We start from the raw sequence: 14,783 nt of genomic DNA, 5'->3' as shown, positions 1-14,783 counted from the left end.
AGGAAACTTCTTTAGACATTTTTCCATAACAAAGCTTTTAACCTGTTTAAACAAAGTGTAACTTAGTTAAGAAAAATGTTTGTAATTAGAAAAACTGATAGTAATGAATGTATTTTCCACAAACAAATAGTAAAGCAGGTTAAATATGGAGACTTCAAAGGTATGAGGGGCTTTGTCTGCATTGTACAGCTCCCCACAGCTGGTAATACACATGTACTGGCGCAGTTGTAAATTAATAAATGCAATATTTACAGCCTGAAGTAAGAAAATATGATCATGAAGAGACAATTTAAGAGCAAAATTTTGTTCACGAGAGTTTTTTTTTGCAACAGTTTTTTCAACTTTTGTCAGATCTTACTAATTTTCATGTTTGCACATTACTTTTCTGTGTACCACACCTGATTGGTATCAGTAGCTGAAATGACACAACCAGTTTTATGGACATCTCGGTCTGATGATTACTCTGTACTCTGAAGTCATAAATTCTTACTTTCAGGTGAGAAATTCAAACAGAGCAATGGCAATAGTAGGTAATAACCCCACTAATAGTCTTACTCTGAGATCCCAGTACAGCCTAAAGATCAAACTCCAATATGATTGTCACATCAACGTATCAACTCTGACAAGTCTCCTGCTTGTAATGACACTTTTGTAAATCCATCTGCTGGAGTTCACGTAGTACTGCTGAATTCACTTTGGATGTCAGTTCTGTTGGCAAGGAGTGACAAGAATGGCTGTTGAGGAATTTCATGAATCAAACTAAAACAAAACCTCATCATACCAGAAATCACATCACACCCAGGTACATGTATTAATCAGTGTTCTTACTGGCATTTCAACTGTTTTTTTTATATGCCCCATGACTAAATTAAAAAGGCTTCAATGCCTTTGTTTATTCTGTCATCGTATTTAAAGAACAGGCATGTCAAAATGTCCTGACACTGACAAATCATCTGAAAAGGCTATGGTATTGTCCTTCACCTTTCTTTTGGTTTACATGTTTCTGTTCTAGACTAAGGAACAGTTAAAACACAGTTGTGACGCAAGATCTTGAACATACTACTTTATTTAGAATCAGAACTACAACCAAATTGAGAAAAAAACTCTCTGGTCGGTGCATGAGCAATAAATAGTTTATGTAAATAGAAAAATAAAAGCAGTTGTTAAAAGAATAAAATAAAAAGATTGGAAACACAGCACATGTACACATTCATACTATCTGCGCTTTCCCTTTATTGAATCCTACTTTACATTTTAGTTGTTTTGAGTTTAGCTATTGCTGTTGGATGGAAACTGTTGTTAAACCTGTTTGTTCTTGCTTCAGTTGATCTAACTGATGATAACAAATCAAACAGATCGTGAATCAGATCTTATGTTCTGGGCCTTTTGGAGACAGTGGAAACTGTGAAGTTGTTTAAGTGTGTGGAGAGGGCTACCAACAATCTTTTGGGCCACATTAAAGACCCTCTGGAGCGCTTTCCTCTGAGTTACTGTACAGCTGTTGTACCACACAGATGCAGTAGGTCATTTTGCTCTCAGAAGAGCACTGATACAAGAACACCAGCAGTCTCTGTGTGATGTTAATTCTCCTAAGAACCCTCAGGAAGCACACTCTCTACTGGGACTTAATCAGCAGCTCAGAGATGTTTATGCTCCAGGTCAGGTTCTATTCGATGTGGACTGCCAGGAAGCGGAAGTCAGCCAACCTCTCCACACCGTCCCCGCTTGATGATCAGTGATGAAATATCCATCCTCTTTTTTCCTAATGTCCACTATTATCTCCTTGGTTATGGAAATGTGGAGCAACAAGTTGTTCTTTGTGTAGCACGCTGTCAGCTGCTTCACCTCGTCCCTATAGGCAGACTCATCACCCCAGAGATGAACTCTAGTACTGTGGTGTCATCTGCAAACTTGACAATAGTGTTGGTGTGGTGAGTGGGGGTGCAGTCGTAGGTGTAAAAGGTAAAGAGCAGGGGGCTGACCCAGGCTAATCCCAACAGCAAGCTGTGGATCCACATGCAGGTGGAGTGTGGCAGTCCAGTGTCCCTCAGTTTGTCCACCAGTCTGTGGGGATGATGGTGTTGAATGATGACCTGCAGTCCACAAAAAGCAGATGCATGTAGTTCCCCTGCTGTTCTAGATGGGACAGTGCAGCATGAAGGTCTGTGGCTACTGTATCCTCAGTGGATTTATTAGCTCTGTACGCGAGCTGGTTGGAGTCGAAGTATTTTGTGAGGAGTGATGTGATCCCTTACCAGATGTTAAAAGGATTTCACGAGCACTGGTGTCATTGCAACTGGTCGGTAGTCATTCAAATGATATAAACAAGCTCTAACAAATAGTAATGCAGGTAAAATTTGTAGCACATGTCAGAATTGGTGGGATCCTAGCAAACATCCGCTTGTGTTTTTATGTCGGGTCTAAAGTAATTAAATTTTTGACTCTAGTTTGACTGCTTTTCCACCACACTTTCAGACTGGTAGCAAAAACCTCAGGTGGGTCTAATGTGAAACAAAGAATAAATATGATGAAAAGCACCTCAAGGTCATCACTGGGTTTTTAAGCAGGATAACCATTAAAAACCAAATCAACACAAACATTTTCAAAAGACACTGAAAAACTTTTTCCTGTGGTCATTTCGATCACAAGACCTACATCCTTTAAAAACCTCTGGATGATCTGGAGCGAAGTAAAGCAGGAAGTTTCCCTGAAGTGAAACTTATGTCTCTTAATGAGACAGTACTGCCACAGGCTGTGACAACAACTGGCAAGTTTCTGAAGAATTCTAATGGAAACTATTTACTCATAGCAAAGCAATAAGACCAGTACTAAAATATACACACCCATTCAGTAAATTGGAATATTATTGAAAGTACATTTATTTCGGTAACTCAATTCATTAAGTGAAACACATTATATAGATAAAATACCCACAGACAGATGTTTTCAACCCTTCATTAGCTTAGTGTTTTTAGAACAGTTTTACAGTTTTAGAACCATGCTTTGCTTTGGCAGCTTCCCATAACAGAACCACAACAATAGAACAGTAAACTCTGTGCCGACTGTGGGCTTTGCCTTGTTATATGCAGACTAGGCAAATGCATAGGTCTTACAAACCATGAGGGGGGCACAAAGCTGTGCAAGTAAAAATCGCTGTCCAGCATCAGTGAGCTTGGCCAAAACGGTTCAAGTGCAGCATTGTTGTGCTGATTTGTGACTTAGCTGCTATCTCGCTCTTTGCCACATAGTGGCAATACACTTAGTAAACTGAGTAAAGTTTTTTTTTTTTTTTTACTCAAGTGTATTGTAATCTATGCTATATACGACTTTTACCTCTGCCCACGCAAAACAATTGGGTAAGACCATATCACCAGTTAAATACGTGTTGACTGCTTTAAAATCCAATGTAAAATATAAGTAGATTTCTATTGTATCAAATAGTGGTCACCAGTCGTAATTTCATTTTATTTACTATGAAAAGTACGATGTGTAAATAAAAGCAGTAAACCTTATTAGGAAAATATAATATATATATATATATATTTTTTTTTTTCCTAATAAATCACATTTTTATATTTAGCTTGCTAACTAAATATGTAGTCTGAAGCTATTCTTTTAGCTTGCTAATTAAATATTTAACTTGCTAACTAAATATTTAACTTGCTAACTAAATATTTAGTTTGGAGCAAAATATTTAACATGCTGTGATGGCTGCAGTTACAGTCACACAAATTAGATAATTTCTATCCAACGTCACATTGCCACAGTAGAGAATTACACATTTCACTACACTTATTTTCTGCTTTCTTTAAATATAGCACTTTGATTTCTGGGTTACTTCAGTGGCATAATTCAGAAGGAAGGAAGACAGCAGAGACCGCATCACCGTGGTTACGGTAACGTGCAGTGTGGTTGGCGGACACATCAACAAGCCATCTTTCATACGCAGCTAAGGAGGTTAGCTGTAGCTAACCATTGTTCACTGTGGATACTTTCTTCAAACTTCGTCGTCACCCGGACAACGTTTCTCACCACAGTTCATGAGGTTAAGTGTTTGGGCCGAGAAATAGAAGGATTTAGATTGAAATGATCTAAACGTTTTTCTTTTCATTTTATGAAGTTTGGTTTTGTTTGTGCTGAACTATCTTGGTGCTAGCAGAATATCTGCAGCACACGTGCTCAGGTTGTGTTCTTTGTATGTTTTTAAAGTTAAAACAAACTTTACTTGAAGGGTGATTTAAAACAGTAGGTTGATCATAACGCACCGTCCGTGCTTATGCATTTTAATTCTTTTATTAACCCTGGTATTTTAAAGGTATGTGTTTGATACTGGTGCTAAGCTATCAGCTTCTTTGTTAGCTTCAACTGCTAACAGGTAAGGACATGTGCTTGCTGCTAAATAATATCTACCCAGAAAGGTTTAGTTTCAATCCAGTAAATAATAGTCCCTAAACATCATTTACTAGATTTGATAAATAAGTAAACACCATTAAGCCCCATTTCTCCAGAAAGATTTGGCTCTTTTCCTAAATACTCCCTTAATAATATTTATTCAAATATTATTTTAATAAATAAAGGCAGCTAATTAGACACCGTTGAGAAATGGTCATCCAGAAGGTTGGTTTTATTCAGCAGATCATTATTTAAAACATTATTAAAATAATATTTTACCTGATCTTGCATTGTGAATGGTTGTCTAAAGGTATGCTGGTTATTGTCTAAGTTAGTTCCAAGACTTAACTTAATTTCCAGATTCTTCAAGATAATCCTTGGTCCTCAAACATAAACATTACATGTTAATGTTGCATCACTCTTTTGGTCATGATTTTCAATCATCTTTAATCAACTTGTTTATATTGTACATAGCCTATTAGTCTTCGTTATTCTTTAAGTCTGCTTGGTAGTTTAGTTGGATTGTTTTAGCATAGTAAAGAGTTTGTTGATTGAAATATGTTTGACTTTGAGTTGACTTATTTTTGTTAATAAATTCTTGTATTTTAAGAAATTGTATGAATTCATTCCATGTGTATGCAGAGTTGATGCTGTTCAATAATGTCAGAGCTCATCTCACACCTTTCTATTTTGTCCTAATACCATCACCTTACTGGGCTGGTATTCACAGGACAACCCTTAACAGACCGAAATATTATTTGATAAAATAATAAAATATTAATATTAAATAATATTCTCAGATTCATAATCCCAACACAGCGATCATTCAGTTCCGGCCAGAAATGTTGGTGCTGACATTGTGTTGACAGTAAGCTGTTACCTACAATGGTAGGGCCATATGAGATCCAGAAGAAACTTGCACAAATGACCTACAAGGTCGCCAGTCCAGATCAGCCCCGCTCCAGCAGAGTACTACATATCAACCCGCTTAAAGAATGGGTGGAAAGATCAAAAGCAGATGTTTTTTTCTTATTCAGGAGGTGTCTGACAAAGAGGAAGTGCATGATCAGTATCTTCCAAAACCTGCGCCTCGAAGACCTTAGCCTTTGTTGCCAGTTTTTGAGTAGTTTCCAGGTTTGACCTCTTTTATGGGCCCAGTATAACAATTTTTGTATAATTTATTCAAGTTTGTTTTTCTGTGTTACACAAAAGCCCATTTTTTTGCACTTTAACCTGTGCCTCACTGTCCTTTACTGCTCGACCCACCACATTCAACATAATTGCAATTAATGATGTGTAAGAGGTTAAGGTTGGCTCATGACTTAATATGAAAAAAGTAGACATGTAACTGAAATTAACATAATTTTATGTCTCTAAAGCTCCCTGTAAAACAACTGTACAAGGGGTAGTTGCAAGACAACATAGAAACATGTTTAATCAGAAAGGAATACCTAAATATGCAGCTGCAGAAAACACTAATTGAAATACAACTGCTGGAACATCAGTTACATGTGGGTGAGGTGCCCACAGAGATGGATGATTTTATTCGTTTGAACAAAATCCTGTAGTTTCACTTGCAGGCAATAAAGAACACTTTTTGAAACGACTGTTGTCTTTGGTTTGGGAAGTGATTATAGAAATTATTATAACAAATATTATTTTTACAGTACAAAACTACAATTAGCTGCTATGTCAACTACATTTTTATTTATTAAGTGTAGTTAATACAGAATAGAATAGAACAAAACCCAGTCTCAAACCCCCAGTTGGTCGTGGCAGATGGCCGCTCATACTGAGCCTGGTTCTGCTGGAGGTTTCTTCCTGTTAAAAGGGAGTTTTTCCTCTCCACTGTCGCTACATGCATGCTCAGTATGAGGGATTGCTGCAAAGTCAACGCCAGTGACTGTCCACTGTCTTTACATGCTCATCCAGGAGGAGTGAATGCTGCAAGTCACTGACTGGATGCAATCTGTTGGGTTTCCTTAGATAGAAAAACTTTTTATCCAATTTGAATAAATAACTGAATGTGACTGCACTGTTCAATGGTTAGGATTAATTGGAATGTATGTACCTGACTGTTGTGAAGTGCCTTGAGACAACATGTGTTGTGAATTGGCACTATATAAATAGAAGAAAGAAAATGTATGTTTTTCTTCGTGTGTTTTTTAAGTAAATGGTCTTAATATTTTAATATGTTACAGAACATCAACCTATATAATAGGTTATATTAGTGATCGACTTCCCCTAGCGGTCTGGTGCAATTTCGTTTTGTGGAGCGAGTTTGCAGCTTTTATTGTTTTTGCTATTTGCAGCCTTTTTCCCCTTGATGTCTATTTTCTGTGACTGCAACATTTTTTTCTTTTGCAGGGTTTTTCTGTTGCATTGGATTTTTGTGTTTGTGTGTTTTGAGGTTTGCATTATTCGTGTGTTTGCAGCTCATTTTCACCGTTTCTGGCGTGTTCAGCTGTTTGCTGTACTTTTGCACCTGTCAGCCACCGTTAAATGGTAATATGTTTCATTTAAGAGTACAGCATAAGTACTAATTTCAACGTTGGCATGCTTTCATTGTTGCACATAAAAATAAATGCTGGTTTATTGTACAGGTCCTTCTCAAAATATTAGCATATTGTGATAAAATTCATTATTTTCCATAATGTCATGATGAAAATTTAACATTCATATATTTAAGATTCATAGCACACTAACTGAAATATTTCAGGTCTTTTATTGTCTTAATACGGATGATTTTGGCATACAGCTCATGAAAACCCAAAATTCCTATCTCACAAAATTAGCATATTATTAAAAGGGTCTCTAAACGAGCTATGAACCTAATCATCTGAATCAACGAGTTAACTCTAAACACCTGCAAAAGATTCCTGAGGCCTTCAAAACTCCCAGCCTGGTTCATCACTCAAAACCCCAATCATGGGTAAGACTGCCGACCTGACTGCTGTCCAGAAGGCCACTATTGACACCCTCAAACAAGAGGGTAAGACACAGAAAGAAATTTCTGAACGAATAGGCTGTTCCCAGAGTGCTGTATCAAGGCACCTCAGTGGGAAGTCTGTGGGAAGGAAAAAGTGTGGCAGAAAACGCTGCACAACGAGAAAAGGTGACCAGACCCTGAGGAAGATTGTGGAGAAGGGCCGATTCCAGACCCTGGGGGACCTGCGGAAGCAGTGGACTGAGTCTGGAGTAGAAACATCCAGAGCCACCGTGCACAGGCGTGTGCAGGAAATGGGCTACAGGTGCCGCATTCCCCAGGTCAAGCCACTTTTGAACCAGAAACAGCGGCAGAAGCGCCTGACCTGGGCTACAGAGAAGCAGCACTGGACTGTTGCTCAGTGGTCCAAAGTACTTTTTTCGGATGAAAGCAAATTCTGCATGTCATTCGGAAATCAAGGTGCCAGAGTCTGGAGGAAGACTGGGGAGAAGGAAATGCCAAAATGCCAGAAGTCCAGTGTCAAGTACCCACAGTCAGTGATGGTCTGGGGTGCCGTGTCAGCTGCTGGTGTTGGTCCACTGTGTTTTATCAAGGGCAGGGTCAATGCAGCTAGCTATCAGGAGATTTTGGAGCACTTCATGCTTCCATCTGCTGAAAAGCTTTATGGAGATGAAGATTTCATTTTTCAGCACGACCTGGCACCTGCTCACAGTGCCAAAACCACTGGTAAATGGTTTACTGACCATGGTATCACTGTGCTCAATTGGCCTGCCAACTCTCCTGACCTGAACCCCATAGAGAATCTGTGGGATATTGTGAAGAGAACGTTGAGAGACTCAAGACCCAACACTCTGGATGAGCTAAAGGCCGCTATCGAAGCATCCTGGGCCTCCATAAGACCTCAGCAGTGCCACAGGCTGATTGCCTCCATGCCACGCCGCATTGAAGCAGTCATGTCTGCCAAAGGATTCCCGACCAAGTATTGAGTGTATAACTGTACATGATTATTTGAAGGTTGACGTTTTTTGTATTAAAAACACTTTTCTTTTATTGGTCGGATGAAATATGCTAATTTTGTGAGATAGGAATTTTGGGTTTTCATGAGCTGTATGCCACAATCATCCGTATTAAGACAATAAAAGACCTGAAATATTTCAGTTAGTGTGCAATGAATCTAAAATATATGAATGTTAAATTTTCATCATTACATTATGGAAAATAATGAACTTTATCACAATATGCTAATATTTTGAGAAGGACCTGTAGGTTTACACTGCACAGTTTATTATTAGTTTATCCAATAAATGTATAATTTTTTATATCGTAATTAATGAATCCAAGACCACAATGGCGCTACTGATTGGAGCCTGGGAGCTCTGCTCTCTCATTTTCTTTACCTTCAGGTTGGCGCTACAGAGTGCTGCCTGGTAAAACCAGCTCCCACAGAGACAATTTCTTCCACCAGGCTGTTTTCTGATGAACACTTGTCAGAGCTCCAGAACAATACCATGCATACTTGTACTGATCTCAAATTTTATTCGATTGTAAAGTAAATTGTGTATACATGTACATTTAAAAAGATATTCTTTATTATTCAGAGCAAAGTGTACCGGAGTCAAATTCCATGTTTGTCTGTACAAATTCAAAAGCTTAAGTCCAAGTGCTTCCCACCAACAACCACCTGAAGAAGTCAATACTATTTTGTGGCACTGTATATTTTTACAACTTCTGTGATTCGCAAAAGTATCCAGTCAGCATTTCTTCCTCTTCTATTTATCAGCTACGACTGTTGCCCAAATTTCTTTTTAAGTAGATGTCTGCCTTATAGCAACTTTTTTCTTAAGTGGAACATAGGCTTGCCTTGAAACCCTGAAATTTTCCAACAGTATATGATTTATTGCCAAGAACTAATCAACCAAACACAAATTTCATTACTTTTTGTGCCTATTTTAGTTTATATTTTATACATTTTGATAGTTGAAGTTTACCGTTATAAATTAGAAAATAACTATGGACGTTCTTTGTGGAGTTTTCATGTGCTTCCTGTGCATGTGGGTTTCCTCCAAGTTCTCCCGGCTCTTCCAATATCTCCTGCCCCCAATAATAAATGTGTGTTAGGATAGTTGGTAACTTTAAATTGCAATTAGGTGTAAGTACATGCGTGCTTGTCTGCCTTTGTGTGTCTTTGTGGTAATGATGTGATGCATTGGGCTGTACATTGCCCTTCCTTTGTTGACAGCTGAGATATTCATCTCACTTGACCCTGAGCACCAAGTCAGTGATAAATCTTCTGTTGGTGATGATTCTAGGGGCATCCTTTCTCAAACAAAAGATGGGACACATGTGCTGTCGTCGGGAATGGTGGGATCCTGGCAAACAGCAACTGTGGAGAAATGATCAACTCAGCTGAGTTTGTTATCAGGTGAGAAAGTCACCGAGGGTAAAACCCATCTTCAAAATGAAAAAAATAAAAACATTTTCAAATCTGAATTCATGTTTGTTCTTCAGATGCAACCTACCTCCTTTGTCAGATGGATATGAGAAACATGTTGGTACCAAGACAGACCTTGTGACTGCAAACCCAACAATCTTCTTTAAAAAGTGAGTAGATATTAAAATTCAATTGTCACCTTACAAATATTACATATAGTTGTGTTTCTCAAAATATGTTTTATTTGTAGGTTTGAGTCTCTTGTAGGACGCCGACGTCCACTAATGGAAAAGCTGAGCAGCTACGGCAACTCGATGGTGCTCCTTCCTGCCTTCTCCTTTGGAATGAACACAGCTGTATGTATGCGGGCTCTTTACACCATCCAGGACTTTCAAAGTGCCATCCAACCTGTTTTCTTCAACCCTGAGTACCTCTATAAACTCTCTCTCTTTTGGCGCTCACACGGGCTGAAAGAAGCACGGCTCAGCACTGGAGTCATGATGACAAGCCTGGCTTTGGAGCTCTGTGACAATGTGCATCTTTACGGGTTTTGGCCCTTCAGTGTTCATCCATACAGCTTCAAGAACCTGACCAACCACTATTATGATGACATGAAGCCAAATACAAATTTTCACTCCATGCCAGTTGAGTTTAACATTTTGTTGCAGCTACACAAACAGGGTGTGCTACGCCTACACCTTGGCGAGTGTAAGCCAAATGATTACTAATCACGTAAGGGATAAAGAGTCTTTGCTTGGTGATGACAGGATGCAAATGATTGACACACTTAATCCTTTTTGAAGAAGGGACTGTGCCTAGTGCAAATATTGAAAAACATTTTCTAGGCTTGTTAAACTACCATAACATACAATGTATTCTTCAAAAGAGGTAAGGTCTGTTTATATTGATAATAATTGACAAAAACAGCAAATAAGAACCAACCTGCCCAATAGCTTTCTTAAGGTGTTTGAGATTTACAAAAGAGGCTGCACAGAAAAGGGTATTCCATTTGATTTAACAACACTAATAACTAATGACATCTCAGTACCAGAAGTAATAAAATGTGCTGTCAATGCACCCAGGAGGAAATGTAGATGTTCCATTGATTTCTCCATGTAGAATAAACAGAGGAGGTGGCAGCTATGTGTTACTAATTATTAAGCTGCCCTGACAGACAAAACATATGAAATTAACATCTGGTTTTAACCACATGTGAAGTTACACATGTTGTAATCACATGTGAAACACAGCTTTTGCATATTAGCCACATGTGGATGTTGAACATTTTGATGTTGTGAAAGCCCGAGTGGAGCAGACGAAAGTGATGCAGGAGAGGCTGTGCACTTTGAAGGGGAGAGACAGAATCAGGCTTACGCCTTAATTTAACCGCGTCGCCAACTCCATCGTCCGTCTGAACGTGTATGACTTCATGGGAGTTGCCAGAAGAAAGCCTCTTCTCTTTAAATAATGAACATGGCAACGCAATCAGTTTGCAAGGCTGCAACTAAATGAGCCACAACCACAATGTAGAGTGCTATGCAACTGCCAATGCTTGACCCAAATTAAACAGGACAATAATGTCAAATGTAGCATCAGATTGACAGCAGAGTGGATAAAAAACAAATAAATAAAGCTGTTGTGATGGACCAGTCAAAGTCCAGACCTTAACCTGATTAAATTGCTGCAACAAGACCTTGAGAAAGATGTGCAGAAATAAACAGACGAACCTCAACAAACTAAAATAATGTTGTAAGGAGAATGGGCTAAAAATCCTCTTTAAAATGTGAGACACTAAATGTTAAACAGACAGTGACTACTGAGAGTTACTGGTGTTAAACATAGTTTAAGCTGTTGAAACACGGGAAGTTTGTTGTAATAAGAATGCACAAACAGGTATTTTGAATCATTGTTATTGTAAGTCTGCAGTCAGTCCTGTCTTTTAGTTACTAATTATAACTTTTCAAATCACAGTTATTGTATTTTCAAGGTGGCCCATTGCCCTGGGTTGAGCATTTTCAATGAAACCACTTTCACACTGACTAGGAAACTTCTTTAGACATTTTTCCATAACAAAGCTTTTAACCTGTTTAAACAAAGTGTAACTTAGTTAAGAAAAATGTTTGTAATTAGAAAAACTGATAGTAATGAATGTATTTTCCACAAACAAATAGTAAAGCAGGTTAAATATGGAGACTTCAAAGGTATGAGGGGCTTTGTCTGCATTGTACAGCTCCCCACAGCTGGTAATACACATGTACTGGCGCAGTTGTAAATTAATAAATGCAATATTTACAGCCTGAAGTAAGAAAATATGATCATGAAGAGACAATTTAAGAGCAAAATTTTGTTCACGAGAGTTTTTTTTTTGCAACAGTTTTTTCAACTTTTGTCAGATCTTACTAATTTTCATGTTTGCACATTACTTTTCTGTGTACCACACCTGATTGGTATCAGTAGCTGAAATGACACAACCAGTTTTATGGACATCTCGGTCTGATGATTACTCTGTACTCTGAAGTCATAAATTCTTACTTTCAGGTGAGAAATTCAAACAGAGCAATGGCAATAGTAGGTAATAACCCCACTAATAGTCTTACTCTGAGATCCCAGTACAGCCTAAAGATCAAACTCCAATATGATTGTCACATCAACGTATCAACTCTGACAAGTCTCCTGCTTGTAATGACACTTTTGTAAATCCATCTGCTGGAGTTCACGTAGTACTGCTGAATTCACTTTGGATGTCAGTTCTGTTGGCAAGGAGTGACAAGAATGGCTGTTGAGGAATTTCATGAATCAAACTAAAACAAAACCTCATCATACCAGAAATCACATCACACCCAGGTACATGTATTAATCAGTGTTCTTACTGGCATTTCAACTGTTTTTTTTATATGCCCCATGACTAAATTAAAAAGGCTTCAATGCCTTTGTTTATTCTGTCATCGTATTTAAAGAACAGGCATGTCAAAATGTCCTGACACTGACAAATCATCTGAAAAGGCTATGGTATTGTCCTTCACCTTTCTTTTGGTTTACATGTTTCTGTTCTAGACTAAGGAACAGTTAAAACACAGTTGTGACGCAAGATCTTGAACATACTACTTTATTTAGAATCAGAACTACAACCAAATTGAGAAAAAAACTCTCTGGTCGGTGCATGAGCAATAAATAGTTTATGTAAATAGAAAAATAAAAGCAGTTGTTAAAAGAATAAAATAAAAACATTGGAAACACAGCACATGTACACATTCATACTATCTGCGCTTTCCCTTTATTGAATCCTACTTTACATTTTAGTTGTTTTGAGTTTAGCTATTGCTGTTGGATGGAAACTGTTGTTAAACCTGTTTGTTCTTGCTTCAGTTGATCTAACTGATGATAACAAATCAAACAGATCGTGAATCAGATCTTATGTTCTGGGCCTTTTGGAGACAGTGGAAACTGTGAAGTTGTTTAAGTGTGTGGAGAGGGCTACCAACAATCTTTTGGGCCACATTAAAGACCCTCTGGAGCGCTTTCCTCTGAGTTACTGTACAGCTGTTGTACCACACAGATGCAGTAGGTCATTTTGCTCTCAGAAGAGCACTGATACAAGAACACCAGCAGTCTCTGTGTGATGTTAATTCTCCTAAGAACCCTCAGGAAGCACACTCTCTACTGGGACTTAATCAGCAGCTCAGAGATGTTTATGCTCCAGGTCAGGTTCTATTCGATGTGGACTGCCAGGAAGCGGAAGTCAGCCAACCTCTCCACACCGTCCCCGCTTGATGATCAGTGATGAAATATCCATCCTCTTTTTTCCTAATGTCCACTATTATCTCCTTGGTTATGGAAATGTGGAGCAACAAGTTGTTCTTTGTGTAGCACGCTGTCAGCTGCTTCACCTCGTCCCTATAGGCAGACTCATCACCCCAGAGATGAACTCTAGTACTGTGGTGTCATCTGCAAACTTGACAATAGTGTTGGTGTGGTGAGTGGGGGTGCAGTCGTAGGTGTAAAAGGTAAAGAGCAGGGGGCTGACCCAGGCTAATCCCAACAGCAAGCCGTGGATCCACATGCAGGTGGAGTGTGGCAGTCCAGTGTCCCTCAGTTTGTCCACCAGTCTGTGGGGATGATGGTGTTGAATGATGACCTGCAGTCCACAAAAAGCAGATGCATGTAGTTCCCCTGCTGTTCTAGATGGGACAGTGCAGCATGAAGGTCTGTGGCTACTGTATCCTCAGTGGATTTATTAGCTCTGTACGCGAGCTGGTTGGAGTCGAAGTATTTTGTGAGGAGTGATGTGATCCCTTACCAGATGTTAAAAGCATTTCACGAGCACTGGTGTCATTGCAACTGGTCGGTAGTCATTCAAATGATATAAACAAGCTCTAACAAATAGTAATGCAGGTAAAATTTGTAGCACATGTCAGAATTGGTGGGATCCTAGCAAACATCCGCTTGTGTTTTTATGTCGGGTCTAAAGTAATTAAATTTTTGACTCTAGTTTGACTGCTTTTCCACCACACTTTCAGACTGGTAGCAAAAACCTCAGGTGGGTCTAATGTGAAACAAAGAATAAATATGATGAAAAGCACCTCAAGGTCATCACTGGGTTTTTAAGCAGGATAACCATTAAAAACCAAATCAACACAAACATTTTCAAAAGACACTGAAAAACTTTTTCCTGTGGTCATTTCGATCACAAGACCTACATCCTTTAAAAACCTCTGGATGATCTGGAGCGAAGTAAAGCAGGAAGTTTCCCTGAAGTGAAACTTATGTCTCTTAATGAGACAGTACTGCCACAGGCTGTGACAACAACTGGCAAGTTTCTGAAGAATTCTAATGGAAACTATTTACTCATAGCAAAGCAATAAGACCAGTACTAAAATATACACACCCATTCAGTAAATTGGAATATTATTGAAAGTACATTATTTCGGTAACTCAATTCATTAAGTGAAACACATTATATAGATAAAATACCCACAGACAGATGTTTTCAACCCTTCATTAGCTTAGTGTTTT

At 38.6% G+C, this 14,783-nt stretch overlaps 1 protein-coding gene across 1 annotated transcript; it reads left to right on the top strand.

The window, feature by feature from the left end:
* The first annotated feature begins 6,805 nt into the window (after positions 1-6,805).
* LOC124863555 (alpha-2,8-sialyltransferase 8E-like) lies at positions 6,806-13,030 on the top strand. The gene is made up of 4 exons (XM_047357975.1): positions 6,806-6,897; positions 9,649-9,761; positions 9,848-9,940; positions 10,021-13,030. Exons 1-4 carry the CDS (start codon positions 6,895-6,897, stop codon positions 10,496-10,498), a joined length of 687 nt encoding a protein of 228 aa, XP_047213931.1. The 5' UTR covers positions 6,806-6,894; the 3' UTR covers positions 10,499-13,030.
* The last annotated feature ends 1,753 nt before the right edge of the window (positions 13,031-14,783 follow it).

Source organism: Girardinichthys multiradiatus, chromosome X, assembly GCF_021462225.1.
Source record: "Girardinichthys multiradiatus isolate DD_20200921_A chromosome X, DD_fGirMul_XY1, whole genome shotgun sequence".
Classification (NCBI taxonomy): Eukaryota; Metazoa; Chordata; class Actinopteri; order Cyprinodontiformes; family Goodeidae; genus Girardinichthys; species Girardinichthys multiradiatus.
This window is presented reverse-complemented; position numbering and strand designations above follow the sequence as displayed.

What these genes read in the sequence shown, in the direction of transcription:
- LOC124863555 (XM_047357975.1), top strand. An exon ending in TCAGCTGAGTTTGTTATCAG is followed by an intron (nt 9,762 to 9,847) that starts GTGAGAAAGTCA and finishes TTTGTTCTTCAG; the next exon opens with ATGCAACCTACCTCCTTTGT. An exon ending in CCAACAATCTTCTTTAAAAA is followed by an intron (nt 9,941 to 10,020) that starts GTGAGTAGATAT and finishes TTTTATTTGTAG; the next exon opens with GTTTGAGTCTCTTGTAGGAC.